We start from the raw sequence: 22,112 nt of genomic DNA, 5'->3' as shown, positions 1-22,112 counted from the left end.
TTTAAAGATTTTATTTATTTATTTGACAGAGAGAGTGGAAGAGCCCAAGCAGGGGGAGCAACAGGCAGAGGGAGAGGGAGAAGCAGACTCCCTACTGAGCTAGGAGCCCAATGCAGGACTCAATCCCAGGAACCCGCAATCATGACCTGAGCCAAAGGCAGATGCTTAACCAACTAAGCCATCCAGGCATCTCTTCCCAAAGGATTCTACTTCTGAGAACTTTTCCTAACAAAATACATCAAAACCAAAAACACACACATGGGGTTGGAGGGATGTGTGTGTATAAAAGACAAATTCATTCTCAATAATGATCAAAAAGAAGAAATAACCTAAATATGTCTATAAGAGAGTGATTAAACAAATTATCCACATAACTAGGTATTAAGGGTTAATTTAAAAGAATTTATAATAAGGAAGTAACTTTGCTAAAATGTTAAAGAAAAAACTTGAAAACATAAAAAATTACCTCTACTCAGAAAAAATGCTATTAGAAAATATGCCAAAATATTAATAGTTATCTTTATGGAGTTATGGACAGCTCTTTCCTTTTTAGATTTCTGTATTTTCTGAACTTCCTCAATGAACATCAGTTGACTTCATAAATTAAAAAAAAATCTGCATTTTCTTCCAGAGTACTGCCTTCAAGCTTCAGCATATTAAAGAAATCGTTATTGTGCCCAAAATAATATATCCTATGTACTGTGTATATTGTGATTTATACCATATCCTATTTTTCACTATTCACCAGAAAATGTGACCTCAAAGATGTCTAAGTATAGGTTTCGGACATCTTGATGCTTACACTGAAGAAATATCTCTGTGAAAAAAAAAAAGAAGTATCTCTGTGAATTCCACATTACTCACAAAAGGTCAAAGTGACCTAGGGGAAAGGAAAGATTTTCAAATGTTAAAGGTAGTCTTCAGGAAAAACAAAAACAGGGCACCTGGGTGGCTAAGTTGGTTAAGCGTGATCCCAGGGTCCTAGGAGGAGTCCCACATCGGGCTCCCTGCTCAGCAGGGAGTCTGCTTCTCCCTCTCCCTCTGCCGCCCTCTCTTCTCTTTCTCAGATAAATAAATAAAAATCTTTAAAAAACAAAAACAAAAACATTCTGAAAAACTAGAGAATGAAAAGTACTATGGTGATGCAGGTTGTAAAAAGTCAGCCCACAGCTAACACCATACCCAACAGTGAAAAGTTAAGAGCTTTTCCTATAAGATCAGGAACAAGATAAGGATGCCCACTCTGACCACTTTTACTCAACACTGTATTACTATTAGTCCTAGCTAGAGCAATTAGATAAGAAAAATAAAAGGAATCCAAATTAGAAAGGAAGAAGTAAAACTGACATATTTGCAGATGACATATTCTATATAGAAAACCCTAAAGAGTCCACCAAAAAAAGCTGTTAGAACTAATAAACAAGGGGCACCTGGGTGGCGCAGATAGTTAAGTGTCTGCCTTCGGCTCAGGTCATGATCTCCAGGTCCTGGAATGGAGCCCACATCAGGCTCCCAGCTCAGCGGGAAGTCTGATTCTCCCTCCCCTTCTGCCTCTACCCCTGCTTGTGCAGTCTCTGTCTCTCTCTCTCTAACGAATAAATAAAATCTTTTTTAAAAAATTAACTCAAAATGGATCAAAAACTTCAACATAAGACCTGAAACCATAAAATTCCTGTAAGAAAACACAGGCAGTAAGCTCTGTGACATTTGTCTTGGTGATAAGTTTTTAAATCTGACACCAAAAGCAAAGGCAACAAAAGCAAAAATAAACTATTGGGACTATATCAAACTAAACAGCTTCTGCACAGTAAAGGAAACCATAACAAAATGAAAAGGCAATCTACTGAACAGGAGAAGATATCTACAAATGATATATCCAACAAAGGGTTAATATCTAAAATATATAAAGAACTCTGACAACTCAACAGCAAAAAATAATCCATGTAGAATGTAGAAGATCTGAACAGACATGTCTCCAAGGAAGACATACTGATGGCCAAAAGACACAGGAAAAGATGCTCAACAACATTCATCACGTAAATGCAAACCAAAACGATAGTAAGAAATCATCTTACCTCTGTTAGAATGGCTATTAGGAAAAAGAGAAATACCAAGTGCTGGCAAGGACGTGAGATAAGGGAACATTTATGCACTGTTGGTGGGAATGTGAACTGGTGTAGCCTCTAGGAAAACAGTATGGAGGTTCATCAAAAAATTAAAAACAACTCCTATATGATCCAGCAATTCTACTTCTGGGTATTTACCCAAAGAAAACAAAAACACTAACTCAAAATCAGTCATAAAAAAGGAAGGAAATTTTGCCATTTGCCACAACATGGATGCTGAGGGCATTATGCTATGTGAAATGAGTCAGAGAAAAGACAAACACTGTATGATCTCATTATGTTTAGAATCTAAAGAAAAAAACAAAACAACAACAACAAAAACAAGCTCACAGATATAGATAATAAATTGGTGGCTGCCAGATGCAGGGGACCGGGTGTGGACAAAATAGGTGAAGGGGATCAAAAGTACAATCTTATAGTTCTAAAATAAATAAGTCAAGGGGCGCCTGGGTGGCACAGCGGTTAAGCGTCTGCCTTTGGCTCAGGGCGTGATCCCGGCGTTCTGGGATCGAGCCCCACATCAGGCTCTTCCGCTGTGAGCCTGCTTCTTCCTCTCCCACTCCCCCTGCTTGTGTTCCCTCTCTCGCTGGCTGTCTCTATCTTTGTCGAATAAATAAATAAAATCTTTAAAAAATAAAATAAAATAAAATAAAATAAAATAAAATAAAATAAAATAAAATAAAATAAAATAAAAAAGTCATGGGGATATGATGGTCAGCATGGTGACTATAGTCAATATTGTATTGCCTATTTGAAAGTTGCTGAGGGTAGATCTTAAAAGTTCTCATCACAAGAAAAAAAATTTCGTAACTGTGCATGGTGACACACATTAACTAGACTTACTGTGGTGACCGTTTTGCAATATATACAAATATCAAGTCATGTTGTACAGCTGAAATGCTCTACATCACAAAGTTCGAAGACAACACAAGAAAATAAGCTGCACCAGGCAATGACAAGCATGGACAGTATTATTTATTTATCAAGATTTTATTTATTTATTTGAGAGAGAAAGAGAGAGCACAAGTGGGGGAAGCAGCAGGCAGAGGGAGAAGCAGGCTCACCGCTGAGCAAGGAGCCCAACGCGGGACTCGACCCCAGGACCCCGGGACCCTGACCTGAGCTGAAGGCAGACGCCTAACCAAATGAGCTACCCAGACACCCAGTATTATTAATTTAAAAGAAGCAAGACTAAAAAGATTTCTGCCTGAGAAATTAGGGGGAATATATCATGAGACCGTCTGAGTTTAATTCAGGGAACAAATGTTTATGCCGCAGCTGCAGTTACAAGGCACCAGGCTTGTACTGCAAAAGAACTTAAACTACAAGGAATAAGGAAGACAAAAACACAAATAACAAAAGAGGCTATTTATAACTGCCAGAAAAAACCAGAAACCCCACACTGCTGATTCAAACCATCCGACAGAGGAGGAGGAAGTCGAGGCAATTTTCATCTGAAGATGCAGCATGTGAAGTGAGATGTGTTCTGCAGAATTCCAACAAAACATGGGAAAAATGCTTTCCAATCAGTGACGGATAGAAGCAAGCCTTTGTAGGGCTTATTCTAGACAGACATGGCCTGAAGTCAGGGATTCCAGTATGGAAGGGAGGACATAAGGACAGTAAAAAAAAGGCAAAGGATCTTCACTACAAACTGGCCATTTCTTTGTAACTTATTCTGTAACTACAAGCCACTCTAACACCTTGAGGCAGAGGATCTGATCTGAATTAGACTTTAAAAGCTTTCATCTGGCAGTAGAGTACAACTCGAAAACAACAAAGCCTTGAAACTCACTTTCTGTCAATATAGACTACTTAGAAAACTAATTAATCAATAACCAACTTCTCTGCTTGGAGCTAGGCAGAACAAGCCTAACTGGTCTCTCCAACACTGCATCCCTCTGAACAGAAAATTAAGAGACTAGGGTATATACCTTCTTTGCTCTCTTCACAATGGCTCTAATGCTGAAAGTAGCTGGGCCAAAAGCATGACCCCATTCACCTGCATTTCCATTCAACAGGTACATTAAAAGGAGGTAAAAGACCTTTACTTTAAAAACTTTAAGACATTAATGAAAGAAATTGAAGATGACACAAAGAAATGGATATTCCATGCTTATGGATTAGAAAAATTAATATTGTTAAAATGTCCAGGGGGCGCCTGGGTGGCACAGTCGTTAAGCGTCTGCCTTCGGCTCAGGGCGTGATCCCGGCGTTCCGGGATCGAGTCCCACATTGGGCTCCTCGGCTGGGAGCCTGCTTCTTCCTCTCCCACTCCCCTGCTGTGTTCCCTCTCTCGCTGGCTGTCTCTCTGTCACACAAATAAATAAAATCTTTAAAAAAAAAAATGTCCATACTACCAAAGGCAATCTACATGAGATTCAATGCAATCCCTATCAAAATTACAATTTTTCAGAGAACTAGAATAATCCTAAAATTTGTATGGAAGCACAAAAGACCCCAAATAGCCAAAGCAATCTTGAAAAAGAACAACAAAGCTGGAGATATCATAATCCCAGATTTCAAGATACACTACCAAAGCCACAGTAATCCAAACAGTATGGTACTAACACAAAAACACATAGATCAATGGAACAGAATAGAGAACCCGGAAATAAACCCACACTTATATGGTCAATTAATCTATGACAAAGGAGGCAAGAATATACAATGGGGAAAAGACAGTCTCTTTAATAAATGGTGTTGGGAAAACTGGAGAGCTACATGCAAAAGAATGAAACTGGGCCACTTTCTTATACCATACACAAAAATAAACTCAAAATGGATTAAAGACCTAAATGTGAGATCTGAAACCATAAAACTCCTAAAAGAAAATACAGGCAGTAACCTCCAGGATATTGGCCTTAGGCAACATATTTATGGATCTGTCCCCTCGGGCAAGGGAAACAAAAGCAAAAATAAGCTATTGGGACTACACCAAAAAAAAAAACCAAACAAACAAACAAACAAAAAAACTTTTGCACAGCAAAGGAAACCATCAACAAAATGAAAAGGCAACCTCCTGAATGGGAGAAGATATTTACAAATGATATATCTGACAAGGAGTTAATTATCCAAAATATATAAAGAACTTATACCACTCAACACCAAAAAAATAATAATCCAATTAAAAACGGGCAGAGGACCTGAATAGACACTTTTCCAAGAGGGCATACAGATGGCCAACAGACATGAAAAGACGCACAACATCACCAACCATCAGGGAAATGCAAATCAAAACCACAAGGAGTTACCACCTTATACCAGTCAGAATGGCTAAAAAAAAAAAAAAGACAAGAAATAACAAGTGCCAGAGAGGTTATGGAGATAAGGGAATCCTTGTGCGCTCTTGGTGGGAATGTCAACTGGTGCAACCACTGGGGAAAAGAGTATGGAGGTTCCTCAAAAAATTAAAAATAGAATTGCCATATGATCCAGTACTTCACTACTGAGCATTTACTCAAGAAAATAAAAACACTAATTTGAAAAGATATATGCACCCTACGTTCACTACAGCATTATTTATAGTAGCCAAGATATGGAAGTAACCAAGCGTCCATCCATAGATGAATGGGTAAAGATGATGTGGTATATATACACAATAGAATATTACCCAGCCATGAAAAAGAATGAGATCCTACCATTTGCAACAAAATAGATGGACCTAGAGGATATTATGCTAAGTGAATGAAGACAGAGAAAGACAAATACCGTATAATTCCACTTATATGTGGAATCTAAAAAATAAAACAAATGAACAAACTAAAAAACAGAAACAGGCTCAAATTCCGAGAACAAACTGGTGGTTGCCAGAGGAAAGAGGGTTAGGGGGATGGGTGAAGTAAGTGAAGGGGGTTAAGACATACAAACTTTTTTTTTTTTTTTTTAAAGATTTATTTATTCGACAGAGACAGCCAGCGAGAGAAGGAACACAAGCAGGGGGAGTGGGAGAGGAAGAAGCAGGCTTCCAGCAGAAGAGCCTGACGTGGGGCTCGATCCCATAACGCCGGGATCACGCCCTGAGCCAAAGGCAGATGCTTAACTGCTGTGCCACCCAGGCGCCCCAAGACATACAAACTTCTAATTATAAAATAAATACAGGGATGAAAAGTACAGCAGAGGGAACAGTCAATAATATTGCAGTAACATTCTACGGTGACAGATGGTGACTACACTCATTGTGGGGAGCACTGAGTAATGTATGGAATTGTCAAATCACTATGTGGTATACCTGAAAGTAATATAACACTGTATCTTGACTATACTTAAATAATAAAAATTAAACATAAATTCAAAAAAGTTTTAGAGAGAAACAACCAAAGTATTTGTTGCGAACCTGACAGTCTAAGAAAACACGAGTCTGTCAGTAGAGGAACCACTGCTGAGAGCACAGCCTAAAATGGACAGCACTCTGGAAATCTCCCCACGCTGCAGCCCTGCACTCCAAACACCCAAGTCTGCTTCTTGCCTCCTCAACACACCTCCCTGGTAAACCCTCCATCTTCCCCATGATAATTCAATTCTTTTCTCACCTCACCTCAGAGGTGACTCAAACCACAAGCTGCAGGGCTGGAGAGGCTAAAAGTACATTTTGGTTTTCAGGCCTTACACTTCGTCCTGGAGACAGCAGGGCTAAAGACGTTTATGCCAGACAAAACGTGAAATGATACCATGTCTCCTATTTTTATTCGCAAACCTGTTCGCTTCAGTCATGTCCTCCAAGCTAACCAGGCAGTGACCTTGCCCAACCCCACTTCCTGAACCCACAGCAGAGGCTGGCCAACCCAGGACAGGACAGACACCAGTCATAGCCTTACCTTCCCTTTCAGTGTCTGCAAAGCATCCAGGTAGGCGGCCAGCATGGGCAGACTCAAGGTCTCCACCAGGGTGGTATGCAGCCACTGGATCAGTTTGGTGTCCCAGCTCACACTTGCCAGAGCCTGCCGCACTCGCCTCGCACACTTGTCCACAGCAACACGGCGCAGCACTGGCTCATTGCAAGCCTGGAAGATGTAAGTGAAGTGGTAACACGAGGGCCACCTTATTAACAACTGGGGCAGGCGGGAGGGGGACCGACAAGTTAGTCAGCCAGTAAGGCTGAACTAGGAAGAGAACACCGATGGGCCAATTTCTAGAGTCTTACCCCTTCATTGGCCAAGCGGGCAAGCCGGTCAGATTGCAGGGCTTTGAGGATCTTGTTAAATAGCTTGTTCTGGGCCATTGTCCAGCCAGTCCTATAAGAGAAACTCCGAGGAATTAAAGTCAAACTCTGGGGACACTCCTCATGCATGTACGCTGTACAAAGATTATGCCATGTTTTTGGTCTGCACTCTGAACCAATATAACTCGAAGCAGCTTAAAGACCACTGAGCTAGAGCACAAGCCCTAGACTTTCTGGTCCCGATCCTGCCCACAAATCACCTCAGTATACATCTGTATTAATACATATACTACAAGTCAAAACCAGCTATGAATGAAGTTTTTTTTTTCAGTGCTAGGAAAGCCAATTATTTATCTAGAGGCTAAAACAATCCATTAATAAATAAAAGCATGGCACCACTGCACTATAATATATTTGAATTTCACAAGTTAAATATTTCACACAAAAAGACAGGATGAACAAGTGTTTCAGTATACTAAAACCTCAGACTAAGGTAAGAGACCTATTTAAATTATCTTCAGGAATATAACAGAAAGAGAAGAAATGAAGCTTTTCCCTAATATTGCACCCCACACTATCTCTCTCCCCTTCCCATGTATGTTTTTTATATTTTTCTGTATACTACACAATTAGCAAGTTTACTTTTGAATGTCTGTTCCATGTAAGTTAACACTGTACAATCCCTGCATGACACTGGTATTCGCGCTTCTACTTTGATTGAGGAAGGCTTAGTGTGTCCTCCTCCAACTCAGCAGTAAACTCCTGCAATTAGAAACTAGCCCTACTGTTCTTGCTCCCACCTCATCACACCCAGCACAGTGGCAAGGAGCTTATTTAAGTACCCCCTCAGCCCACTCCGGGCAATCTTAATGACTCTGATACTCCAACTCTGGCCAGTAACCTTCCTAAAGAGACTAAGAGAAAGGAAACAGAAGATGCCAATTAATATTTGTTTATCAACTCTCCCTGCCACACACACACATAAAAACTGGTAATTAAGTTTCCTTTAAAAAAACAATTTAAGTGGATGCCAGGCCCAAATGAGAACCTGGAGTGAGATCATAGTAGCATTTCAATCAGTAGGATTAAAGTAAATAGGGCTGAGACAACCACTAGCCAATTGGAAAAAGAAAATCTGGACCCCTACATATCACTGTTTATACCAAAATAAATTCTAAGTAGAAAAGTTAAATATTAAAAAATAAAGTTACTAAAAGTAATAGGAAAGAGTGGTGTGTGTATATATATAATGTATGTATATGTATATGTACATATGCATATGTATGTATAAGGAGTAAGACCTTTCTAAATATGACCTAATACCTAGAAGCCATAAAAGATAAATATTAAAGATCTAAATAAAAATTTCAAACTTCTGTAAAGGAAAAAACTAAACTATCATAAACAAAGTCAAAACACAATGGAAAAATAACTGTCATTTCATTAAAATAGGAAAAAACCTCCAGAAAATTAGTGAGAAAATAAAAAAATACTCAAAACAAAACAATAGGCAAAGAACATGAAAAGGCAGTTCACACAAAAAAAGGAGTCGATTCCCTCCAAAATCACACATGCAAATGAAAATCATAAAATATTATTTTTCACCTATCAAATGGGTAAAAATTAAGAAACTTAATAATACTCTGTGTTGTGAGAGCGTAAGAAAATAGGTCCCTCCATACTTTGTTGATGGAAATATAAATTAGTACAACCTCTTGGAAAGTCAATTACAGAGGGAAAAATAATCAATCAAAAAACCTATGTCAAATCACGTCACTCTGCTCAAAAGCCTTTAGTGGCCCCATTCCAATCAGTTAAAAGCAACCACGTCCTTGCAGTGGGCTATCTGGACCCCACTGCCTCTCCAACCTCACCATCCATGACTGCCTGACTCACTGGGCTTCACCACATTGCCCCATCCCTCCTGACACACACACCTTCCATGCTCCCACATCACAGACTGGGCCCTGGTCATCCATTCCTTCTAGCTGAAACAACGGCTCCCTCTCCGATTTCCTCCAGGTCACTGCTCAAATGTTACCTTCTACTGAGGCTTCCCCTGACTCACCCTTATTTAAAACTACCAATACCCAGATTCCCTAGTCCCCTTTCCAGCCACATCACCACCTCATGCTCCACCCATTTTACTTCTTTGTTCACGTGTCTCCCTCTGTTACTTCTTTGTTAGTGTGTCTCCCTCTGCTAGAATGTGAAGGGCAACACGGCAGGGATTTGTCAGTTTTGTTTAAGTGTTATATCCCCAGCATATAAAACAGTGTCTGACACACAAGAGCCACTTGGACATCTGCTGAATGGATGAAATGGATGAACTGTATGCATACTACATTCCAAGCCCTGTAAATAGCTGAGTGCAGATACCAACCCCTACACTCCCCACCACATTAAGCACTGTGCAGGAGAGGAACGCAGAAACATGATTCAGGTTCAACTGTAAACAGTGTATGGCCATACCTGGGTGGGCAAACTGAGGAAGGTGCTTCAAACAGCTTCAACAATCTCAATTTCTCTCACTTTATAACAGACTAGTATCTTTTCCATCATACACCGCCAGCAAAATACCCTATTTTCTACAGGTCATCTAAGAATACTAGTAACAAGGCCCAGTAAACATGCAGACGGAGGACAAATTACCCTTTGTTACTCGCTTTCTACAACTATCCTACTGTCCTTAGATTAAATACCCTTTAGAAAGGGAGAAAATAATGGGCCTTCATTTCCTCTGTAAGATAAAATCTCCGCCTACCACATCTCCAGTTTTACAACTGACTACAGGTACACACAGCCCAAGAGAACACTAAGTAGGAGCAGGGACTCTAACCAGCTCTGCAATAAAGAACTGGCTGTGTGTCCTCAGTCTCCTTGACTGTAAAATAGATGTGGACTACTCGGCCTGCAAGGTTGCTTCTAGCAACCAAAAACTCAGCTATGATTACTGATGGAAGCAGAAGTTGTAAGAGAACAGCTGAAGTCCGTGATGGAGAATTTAGAAGCACCCTCTATCTTCAGTAGCTATTCTTGCTACAGCTGAATCCTTTAACCTCCCAAGCCTCCCATCCTTCCATAACCCCCTTGTGGGGTACTAAAAGGGTTTTGTGGAATTGTCCTTTTCCTTATTTTCCCCTACTTCTCTTGGTTTAATTCCTGCTACTTCATCAGGATCCAGTCGGTTTTTGTTGCGGTTTGATATTTCAGAGATTTTTGATTTGGGAGGTGGGGAGAGGCTTCAACTCAACACTGGAACTCAGAGTACCTTGGGATCAGGAAAGCTTGTGGGAGAGCAGCTCCACCCCACTGGTTCACGATCTCATTTTCCTCCACATTATTTAAATGCACAGCACATTCACACGAGTAGTCGCTTTCTCATGTATAGCAATTCTCCACGTATAGCAATTCTCAAGTGGACTTTGGATGTATTTCCGTATCAACACACCTCTTTGTTTTTAATGGCTGGTTCTACCCTACTGGTGGGCATTTAGGTTGTGTCTCTTCTATCGCTATTACAAACAGTTGCAGTAACCACCCTTCCTTTCCCCACCAACACACACATACACACATCTGTCTACACCTTTATACAGGCATGCAAGTATCTCTGTAAGATAAATTTTCTTCAAGTGGAAATGACAGATCAAAGGCTATCTGTGTCAAAAATTTCAAATTTCCAGTTCTGTGAAAATAGTATATATAAAAAAACTGCAACACCTCAAAAGTGGTATTACACTGTAGCCTCACCCCAGGTAATACTGCCCACTTCAAATCAAACAGGCGAAGCAATGAACACAATTTCTTCATGTTCGACTATCTCTTGTGCTTTCTCAAAGTCTATCAATCATGTTGCAAACCTTAATTCCAAGGGCAGAGAATAGGGTATAATTTATTTACGAGGCACCAACAGCATTTCCAAAATTATCCTGTTCTTTATTATATAACAGGATGTTTTCTCTATTTGTTTTTCTTACTCTATATTTATTCTGAAACCCAAAATGATGGAAGCAAGAAAAATGATGTGAACAAAATGGGAGGGGGCTAGAAAGCTACTTAGAAATTACTACCATACACCAACGACAGCTGAAATTAAATTGAAAAACCACAATGTTGAGAGTCTAAAATCCCAGAAAAAGGTCTTAGGATTGTTGCTGGATATATAACAAAGTGATTCCAAGAACTGAAACGTGTTCTCTGTATTTTGTCAGCTTCGTGGGAGGCTGGAAAATTAAGTGGGCAGAAAAAAAATGATCTAACCCAAGATTAAGATAAAGAGCATGCAAAAGATATAATTAAGGAAAATTTTAAAAACAGGAGACAGAATTTTAAATACAAGTCTAAACAGTCAAATAGCTGATGGGAATTGTGGTGAGTCAATGTGCTCCCCCACCTAAACCAATTCAATTTTCATGAGTGCAAAACTGCCTTTTCTTCATTTCTTAGATGAGATCAGAAAATCTCATATTCCCCATGCTTTTATAGAACCTGACTGATCTCTGGCCTCTGGCTCATCTTATCCAAAGCAGCCCAAGTCACACTGGTCACAGAAAAGCCTAATGTTTTCAAAGGTAATTATTTTTTCTCGGATACCGTTTTAAGGAAGACTAATTCAGTATTAAAATGGCTAAAGGATTTTTTTTGTCAAACAGGGAGAGACAAAGATCATCAGAGAGACTGAATAGGCCACACTTATTTTTTTCCAGATTATAAAAATTCTTTGATTAGACACTAAGAGAAAGGAAGAGGAAAGAGAAGGAGAGGGAGGGAGGGAAGAGAGGGAAACTCAAAGATTTTGGACTCAAAATTTCAAACACCCAACCTAAGATTAATACACAGATAGGTACATATAATATTGAGAGATATGATTAGAGCAAATTTTAAAACGGAGAACAATCTTCCTTTGGCTGAATTCAGAAGTTCTGAATTTTAAGATAAGACAACTTGCTTAAGGACACTAGATTCTTTTACTGAAACATTAGAAATGTCCTAAAGTCCATTTGACCATGCTGAGACATATCATGTGCCAGGAGTATTTCGTTAAATCTCTTTCAAAAGCTGTGTATCTAATTAAACTTGGCATTCGATAAAACATTTGGGGGGAAAAAAAGCCGGTCCAACTTCCTCAGAACAACAGTGCTATGCCAGCAAATATAAATCATTTTCAAAGGCTCTACAAGCCACACGACTTTGACATGCAGACACAAGAGCATGATCTAGACCAGAGGTCAGCAAACTTTTTCTTTAATAGGCTGGATAGTAAATATTTCAGTTTGTGGGCCACATGGTCTGGGTCACAACTATTCAACTCTGTGGGTATAGTGCAAAAGCAGACATGGACAATACCTAAATAATGTGCATGGCTATGTTCCAATGAAACTACATTTATGGACACTGAAATCTGATTTCATGTGTCTTTTGACTTTTTTCAACCACTTAAAAATGTAAAAAACATTCTTAGCTCATGGGCCATACAAAAACAAGCAATGGGTCAAATGTGGCACATGGGCCATAGTTTGCCAACCCCTGATCTAGGCAATTAAATCAGGCAGAGAGGGATATTTAAACTGTTTCACAAAATATCAGACATTACTAGAGAAAGAGTCATTTGGGGGTAGGAGCGGGTCTTCATTATCTATACACAGAAAGCTATCTAAAGGCAGTTTCTACTGAAATAATTCAAGAGGGGGGAAAAGGGCTCTAACAAAGAAAATAAAGTTTCTGACTCTGCTGATAGATCAGTAAGCTCTAAGGAAAAACAGATTTCTAGGGCACTGTCCTATAGCCCATGAGTTCTTGATGTGGGAAACTGTAATTTTACAGGATTTTATACAGGAAGAAAAGAAGCAGCAATTTAACAATCAAGTCAAGGGAAAGAATGGTAACAAGATGATTATAATCAGAGCACAGGGAACTAACTGCAAGCTCTACACAGGCTACACATCCAGAATTCAGGGACAAGGTCATAAAATGGTGACCTCTGAAACTGAAGCCAGTATCATCAAATAATGAAATTAGCTGGGTGCAAAAGTGACCTACCTGAAGAGATGGTTTGTAAGCCTGTTGCTAATGAGAGGACTCCTCCAAAATCTCATCAGACACTAAAAAACAAATAATCTGAGATAAACTGAGCGCTAATTAATCATATCAATCTGTGGCAATGTCATAACAGAAGGATGGAGGTCCACATGGAGAAAGACAAGCCAAAGATAAGACACTGTCAGTGTTTCTCTGCAGGACTAGGCAGGTGATGGTGTGCCCTGGCCTACTCTGTGGGCCCATCTTGCTTTGAGGGAAAATGGGTGTCTCTAGCTGGCTTGTTGAAGGAGGGTGCCTCTGGGGCAGACTGTCCACTCACCACCCACTTCTGGAACAGAACAGCTTCCCAAACTCTCCTACTGAGAACTGATGCTCTGGCCAGGCCACCCCAGTGTCTCATTTGCCTTACAGGTTATTTCTCTTCTTGTAAATTAAGAATCAGATATTCATATGCATTGTCTCTGATGACTTTGGTAAGTATGAAGAGTCCCTAAAAACCTCCTGATCATGACCATAGGTGAACAGATAAAAAGAACTTCATGCAGTTCTCCCACGCAGTTTTGGAAATTGCAAACTGAGGATAAGGCAACCCATAACACCACAAAGGGACACATAACGGTGTGAGGCTGCCTTGTTCAGCCACCACTAACTGGTCTCTCTTTTTGAGAGATGTGCCCTTACATAACCAAGAACCCTGAGCTTTGGAGTCAGACAGCTTGCTTTGAACAAATACCTGCTCTATCACTTCCTAAACTAAGGTTTCTTAAACTCCCTGAGCTCAGTTTCTTCATCTTATAAAACAGAGACGAAGAAGGGATATAGCTCAGAGAATTATTGTGAGGATTAAAAGAAATAATGCATATGAAGCGCATGGCACAGTGCCTGGCACCTAGAAAGCACTCAACAAATGATAGTTCTTTTTTGGTACTACCACTGTCACCATTTTCTATTATTATTAACTGCAACAACGGCGATAGTGTTTTTGCTCTGTTCACTGACTCCGGGAATATTCTAGTCGATCTTCACTCACAGCAGAAGTTTGCCTCTTTAGCTGAAGCTCTGGAGAGCATTTTCCCTTCTTGAGACACAACAGCAATTCCAAATTAAGACCCCCAGACAACTTCTTCACAAGCTCTTCACCCAGGTGCAGAACTGCTCCTCCTTCCATAGCTACTACCTTGCTCACACAAGCATACCCGCTCAATCTCATTCCCTGCTTCTGACCAGACTCAGAAACCATGCCAATTACCTCAAACCTTCCTACCCTTCTTCCTATCTAATTACCGCTTCCTCTTCCATTACTATAAAACAAGAGCTCTCCAACATTATGGCAAGTTTACCACCTACATACTCCTGATGTGAAGATTTTAACATTCCCTTACACACAGTAGATAGAGCCATCAGGGAAATGCAAATTAAATGCACAATGAGAAGTCACTTTGCATCCACTAGAATGGTAATAATAAAAAAAGAGGCAGACAATAACAAGTGTTAGCAAAGATGTGGGAAAACTGGAACTCTCATACACTGCTGGTGGGAATGCAGAATGGCAAAGCCCCTTTAGAAAATAGCTGGAAATTCCTCAAAACTTAAACAGAGTTACCATATGACCCAGCAATTCCACTCCTAGGTATATATGCAAGAGAACTGAAAACACATGTCCACAAAAAAATAAGTACATGAATGTTCATAGCAACATTATCCAAAATAACCAAATAGTGTTAGCAACCCAAATATCCATCAATGGATGAATGGATAAACAAAATGTGGTATATCCACACAATGGAATTTCAGCAATAAAAGGGAATGAAGTACCAACTTGTGCTACATGAATGAACCTTGAAAACATTATGCTATGTGAAAAAAGCCAGACACAAAAGGCCACATATCTTATGATTCCATTTATATGAAATGTCCAGAATAGAAAAATTTAGAGAAACAGAAAGTAGACTGGTGGTTGTCAGGGGATGAAGGGGTTGGGAGGAAATGGGAAATGACTGTTAATGGGTACAGAGTTTCTTTTGTGGATGACAAAAATGTTCATCAAATTGATTGTGGTGATGCATATACAACAAAGCACTGATTGTTCACATTAAGCAGGTGAATTGCATGGTATGTACATTTTATCTTCATAAAGTTGCTATGCAATAAGTAAAAGATAAATAAATGTATGCTAAAGGAACAATGACAAATGGGCCAGAGCCGAGTGGGGTCCCTGGGTCAGGAGGAAGCATGGGAATAAAATCAGCCAACAAATTCATGAAAACTCCCTCAAAACCACAGACTGCAAATCTATTCTTAAAAGCCACTCAAATCAAACATCTGCTAGCTTTTCAAGTGACTCCAAAACATTTTTATCACTCTAGCTATAGCCCATATAAATACAGTATCTTACAAATGTACTCTTATTTAATGGCTTGTTTGATTGTAGTCCAATAGCATACCTGCACTATATAAGATACAGAACTAGTCATACCTATCATATTTAATTCATTTACTTATTCAATAAACATTTATTATATGCCTACTATGTGCCAGGCAGTGTCCTAGGTGTCAGGTATGCAAAGATGGCTGAGACACAAGCCCTGCTCTCAAGCACCTCACTGCATCCTGAGCTGAGAGTTATAACACAGAGTTAAGAAAACATTCTGACTCCTGTGGCTGCAAATGAAATAAACTCCTCTAACAGATGTGTTTCAATGAAGATGATGATACAAAATATTCACAATGCAATGACCATTAACCCTATAGTGACCAGTCCTCCTGAGCAGTGGCCTACCTGTTGACATGCTCCTCCCAGTCCTCTGGTGGAGGAGGGGCATCTGCATCAGTCCTGGCGAAGATGACATGACGTTCACACTCATTCATCACGCTGCGTGCCTTCTGATTGTCATAGAGTGGCACAGGGGTTGATGTGACTGTCTCCACATCTATTGGGACGTCTGATTCACTGTAAACAGGTGAGGAAATAGGACCAGGCCACACGTACTTCACACAACACAGGTGTTTAACGATCATCTGGTTGCCAAAAAATGACTCTTTAATACAATCAGCTTGAAAGTATGCATAAGCACATTATACCCACAAGAAATTATGATCCAAAGTCATCTTTCCCACACTTGTCTAGATCTCTGCCCTCTGACATGCTGTTATGTGCTGGGGGAACACAAAGTCATTTTAAAATGTGTCTATATAAAAAATGACAAACAGCTATTTTTTTAAAAGACAAAAATACTCCCTAAGCAAACAGGTGACTACCTAGATGTACCTTCTAATACAGTAACTATAAGCCACATGCAACTGTTTCAATTAATAAAAATTAAGCGGAATTGAAAATTCAGTTCCTTGGTTACACTAGCCACATTTCAAGTGCTGAACAGACATATGTGGCTAGCAGCTACCATATCAGCACAGATACAGAATGTTTTTCTCATTGCAGAGAGTTCTGTTGGACAGTGCTAGTTTTAAATTATTCGTACAAACTTTCTCTTTCATTAGCAAGTCAACTGGAAGTTAATTATATGCTATAAAAGCCTATGATTGTCTAAGATAGATCACCTAGAATGTAGACACCTTATTGAACTCACTGTGTAAGGAGCCTAGAACAGGAACAAACAAAAATGGATATGTGATGGATCTTCCGTATTTTAAAATGTTAATGAAATCCTAGTGCCATAAGGGCTCTTCACTGCACCAAATCAGTCACTCAGAATACTATGCCGTTCAAAACAGTCTACTGGCCATTCTATCTATCAAACATCGCTTTAACTTTTTGACCCTGATGATGATCTTACTGCATCTATCCCAATGGCTGGAATAATTACATCATTATGAAATGAAGTGAAATATGTGCAGCTAGATTTGGTGGTACGTGAAAGAGCTGATTACCTTCTCTGGACCAGACATTGGGCTAGGCACTTGGACTGTATGCCTAAAAGAAAACTCCAGATTTCACCATTCCTAACCTATCCCCCACTGCCCCACCCCCAGTCTTCCTCAACTCACGGTACCACTCAGCTACTCAAGCCAAAAATCTGACTCATCCTAATTTTGCCTTTTCCTTTATCCCTGGCCTGTCTTTCCAATTCACCACAGCAGGTCCTGTTGGCTCTATCTGTGAAATATATCTCAAGGCCATCCTTTTTCTTCATCTGTACTATTCCTGCCTCTACTCAACCTATCATATCTCTGGCCCCCACTACTGCAATGGTCTCCTAGCAGGTCTTCTAATTCCACTCCTGAACTGTACCTATTCAACAAAAATTCAAAGTGACCTTTTAAAAATATAAATCCAATCTCTAGTTTAAAATCCTTCAATGACTTCTTACCACTCTTAGCATCAAATTCCTACATGAGGTAGACTCCACCAACTTCTTTCCTAGCTCCCACTAACACCCTCACTACAACTATATTCCTGACACAATAACCTATAAAGAGTCCCTAGAACATGCTAATTCCCACTTTCAGGACCTATATACGGAGATGTGTAAGTTTCCAAGTATTGAAATGAGCAAGTCCACAGAATCTCACTTTAAGAAAATACCATAAGATCTGAACACAGGAGTTTCAGTGTTAGCAAGAAGCTTTAAAGGAGCTCTGGAGTTATGCCCCAGGCCAGATTAGATTAAAACAAATAAACAAAAAATCTCTTCCCCCCAAAAAGTTTACAAAATTATTAAGGGCATGATTTGATCATCAAAATAGGATATATCAACCAATCTTGAAATAAAACTAGAATACCTTAAAGCTCAAAAGAACTGCAATAAGTTTATTTAGGCTAAATGTAATTGTATCACATATGACATAGTAAGTTTAAGAAAAAAATCCTTACCCTATAGTGTAGGCCAGTTGAAAATACAATCAGACCTAGGAAGGGTTTACATCAACCCGTGGGTGACAAGCTAAGAGAGAAAGCAAGGCAGAATATGTCTTGGAATATGCTCCTAAACTTTGCTGGGTGAAGCCAGGAAAAGGAAATCACATTACCTCAAAAAGGTTATTGTTGCCAGTGTCAGTGCAAGCCAAAACACTGGAGTAAAAGAAATGAGCCTAATCCCGAGAGGCAGTTTATAAAAAATCAACTCTTCTGTCTTTTTCATCACCAGCTAAATAATCCTCTTCCCATACAAGTCCTATTAACTATGTGGGATATATTGTTTGCTTTCCTAACTTGTTAGATGTCTTGAATGCAGATGTCTACATATAGGCCGGATATCCTCATACTGCTTAACAGAGATGCCTTAAGTAAATATCCAAGGCCCCCATACAATCTCCCATAATAAAATCCTTTCTAATCCCCACCATCTGATTACTGTCCAGTTAGAGGGCAAGGGCAGCCCTTAGGAGAGAAGCCCAAACTCACATGGTACTTTCGTGCTGCCTCCGGGGAGTAACAAAGAGCATGCGCGTGGGGCGAGCACTACTGGCATCTGGGTGGGCACTCCATGGCTTGGCATAGCTATGATCCAGAAAAACCAGGTCCAGCTCCCGCTCGTGCACTGAAAGCTGAAAGAGCAGCGAGGTGCCCATGCGCCGCGCTGAAGTCTGGAAGTCCCTCTCCCCACCCCGGTGGGCCATGTCAGTAGAGGCCAGCAAGTCAGAGAATGGGTATCTGCATGCTAGTCACCTGCAGTGAAAAGTTTCGGTTTAAGTCAATTCAAAGATTCTAAATTTCTTCCAGCCTAGAATAATATCTAATATGCTTCTTACTTTTGTGACTTTCTATCATTCATAATTGAGTATCCATTACACCGTAGACCCTTGCCCACCATAGGCAGGGCTCCTGAGATCCCACACCACCCCCAAAAAAGGCTATTGGCACCATAGGATCCTCCACACTCAATCCCTACAAAATTAGTTTACTGGACATCTCTTTGACTCCACTGTTCACAAAGGCCTCACAAGGACACATACTAAACTTGCTGGCCAGCACCACAAATTCCTATGCAGGCAGGCAGGGTTTTGGCAAACAGGAATCACAAACATTCATTCTTCCAAAGCTAAAGGGCTCCCTCCTTCCATTGCTTTACACCATTCCCTCTATCTTCACAGAGCCCTCTCTCCGCGGCCAGAGCCGAAGCACCCCACTAACAGCAGGGCAACGTGGGCCTCCAGGGAGCCCTTCAAGTCTCTTTCTTATGTTAAAAGTTTTGCAACTACTTCCTAATACTCTAGAGTCCTTAAAATACCGAAATGAGAGCTCCTGCCCTAAGGCTGCAATAAAACGCTCTCCCAGGAAGCCCCCTCTCCTCCGCCCCAGGGTGGGTAGTCCCCGGAAACCGCCCCGTACTCCACGTACCCCTCCAGGGGTCTCGCCACTGCGCCTCGAAACGCCCCATCTAGTAGACAGGGCTTATAATTCGCACTGTACAGACGGAGGCGCCGGCTCGGGGGGAGATGAAATGACTTGGCCAAGGTCACCGAGAGTTCGCGACGAGGAGGAGCCGCCTCGCACCCGCCTCCCGCCCGCGTCACGGGCCCGGGCCCGGCCGGGCTCCCGCGTCACGGCGGCCCAAGTCCGTCCCCGGCCCAACGCGCCCGTCTGACCCCAGCCGCCCTAGGCCCTGGCTCTAGCTCCCAATCCCCGCATGCCCCGGGAGTCCTGAAGCCCTGGCCGAGACCCCCGCTCGCCCAGACCCGGGCCGTGGCCCGCCGGACCCGCCACCCCGCCGGGGCCGGCCCTTCCCTCACCCGCAATCTCCTGGCCGCGCGCTCGGCCCGGGCCGGATCTCTGCGCGCGTGCGCGTTACCGCCTCCACGCCCGGCGCCCCGCAAAACGCGGAAGCGGATTACCGCCTGAGGAGGGCGGTGAGCGGCAAAACCCGGCAAGGGAGTGGCTGAGGCCACAAAGGCGGGAAGAGGAGCTCCACGAGGCGCGCGGGTCTGCCAAGCAGAAAGTCAGCGATAAGTCCAGAGTTGAGACCACCGCCCTGCCGCTGAGGAGTTTAAGGAGGCAGTGCCGCTCAAGGTAGAGACCAGACTTGGCGAGTTGGAATCTCAGCTCCAACCCTTAACTCCGCGGCTTTATGACCCCAGCAAGATCTCAGCGTCCCCCCTCATCTCTAAATGTGCCAATACTTCCCTGGGCGCCTGAGAGAATGAAATGGATAATTCTCGTAACTGGCAGGAGCACAAATAGATCTCAGGATGGTAATCACCATGAGGGACCGACCCCCCCCCCCAAGTGTCCTACAAGAAGAAAGATGTACCACGAAGGGGTTGGGGTGGTGTCATGAAGGGAAAGTCACCTAAGGTTGGACTGAAGGACCAGGCCATTACAGAGGGATTGGAAAGGGGAATAAGGGCGCAGGCAGGGATAGCAAATGGTCCAAGTACAGCCCAACACCATTTTCTTTGCTCCACTCACTGTTTTCTTTAAATTTTATTTAATTGCAAACATTTTTTTGAGAGAAAGAGAGAGCAAGTGCTCGCGCGTGCACGCAAGCAAGGGCGGGGGGGGGGCAGAGGGAGAGGGAGAGAGAGAATCTTAAGCAGACTCCCCGACTGGAGACGGAGCCCAGGCAGGGCTTGATTTCAAGACCCTGAGAGCATGACCTGAGCCGAAATCAAGAATTAGGCGCTTAATCGACTGAGCCACCCAGGTTCCCCTAATTGCAAACATTTTTAAACTAGGGAGATTTCATGTAAAAATCCAGGTTTCTGCACTCTCTGAAAAAGTTGGAGGCTGTGGCAGCACGAGACTCACATTCCAGTGTGGCAGGCATGGGGGCTGCAAATGCCCTCACTCTGGCCACCTTCACTAGGCATCCTTGGCCCCCCTGGCATTTGATTCATTACCCAGCTCTATACCACAAACATGCACACACACCACACCCCCAGGGTAGATTTAACTATAGGTGTTCCTGAGGTGGGAAACACAATCAAGAGTCAAGTTGACTCATTCTAGGGTGATTAGTGGATTGGTTCAACTCAGGAGTAAGATAACTGAAATTATGCTGATGGAAGCAGGTGCAGAGACCAGCCCAAGGAAAGAAACACAGTGCTTCAGAGGGCCTGTGCAATGCAACACAGAGCCTCCAGTGCCCAGAGGAAAGATGGAAGGTTGGGGAGTAGGGAGGCAGTAGAGAGAAAGGAGACAAACTGTGGTCATTTCACAATTCTGGACTGTTTCCAACAGGATAGTGAGTGTTCTCTATAGCAGAGATGTCAAACCCTTTCTTTGCAGGGCTTTTTCCAGTGCCTTGGCAGACATGATTAATCAATCACAGTCCACTGTGACCCCAGATGCAACTTCAAAATCATTTTCTCCACATAGTACTCCAGGCTGTCACTACCGTTTGACTAGAGTTGTCCATCTCCTCTCTAAAATGCCTTTCCTTCCTCTGATATCCTGGAGGATACACTTGGCATTCATTCATTCATTCATTCATTCACTCACAAATATTTCTTTAATTCCTGCTATGCGATAAGGACTGTGCTAGGTGCTGAGGATACAGCACTGATGAGGCATGCTTCTTTTTAATCTACATAAATGTTTAATTTACAACCATGAAAATAAAGGCTAGCATTTAGAGAATGCCAAACAAGTGCTAAGTGACATAAATGGCCAACTTCATTTAACCCTCCCAGTGGCTTTATATGCTAGGTTTTATTATAGTCCTATCCAGAGAGGTAAAGTATTTTGCCTAAGGCTACATAGCTAGTAAGTATCAAAGACAGAACTGGAAACCAGTCTGGCTCCAGAACCTAGGCATTTGACCCGTCACAACTCCACTCCCCACCATATGTACTATGATTAGTTAAAGGTCAAGGTGATGAGCATACAG

General features: G+C 41.6%; 1 protein-coding gene across 10 annotated transcripts in view; it reads right to left on the bottom strand.

Annotated features, from left to right (window-relative positions):
• KANSL3 (KAT8 regulatory NSL complex subunit 3) overlaps nt 1-20,089 on the bottom strand; it is a 39,964-nt gene extending 19,875 nt beyond the window's left edge. For 5 of the 10 annotated variants that reach the window (XM_045771625.2, XM_087863346.1, XM_045771627.2 and 2 more), the window contains exons 1-5: nt 19,625-20,008; nt 18,689-18,952; nt 16,106-16,276; nt 7,270-7,360; nt 6,944-7,129 (exon numbers count right to left, since the gene is read on the bottom strand). In XM_045771625.2, coding sequence (XP_045627581.2) covers nt 6,944-7,129; nt 7,270-7,360; nt 16,106-16,276; nt 18,689-18,903 — 663 coding nt within the window. In that variant the 5' untranslated portion in view covers nt 18,904-18,952; nt 19,625-20,008. The other 5 variants (XM_045771634.2, XM_045771626.2, XM_045771631.2 and 2 more) reach the window with 5 other exon arrangements.
• Nucleotides 20,090-22,112: the final 2,023 nt, after the last annotated feature.

The sequence above is a fragment of the Ursus americanus genome, chromosome 7 (genome assembly GCF_024610735.1).
Source record: "Ursus americanus isolate L20-20 chromosome 7, mUrsAme1.1.p, whole genome shotgun sequence".
Classification (NCBI taxonomy): Eukaryota; Metazoa; Chordata; class Mammalia; order Carnivora; family Ursidae; genus Ursus; species Ursus americanus.
This window is presented reverse-complemented; position numbering and strand designations above follow the sequence as displayed.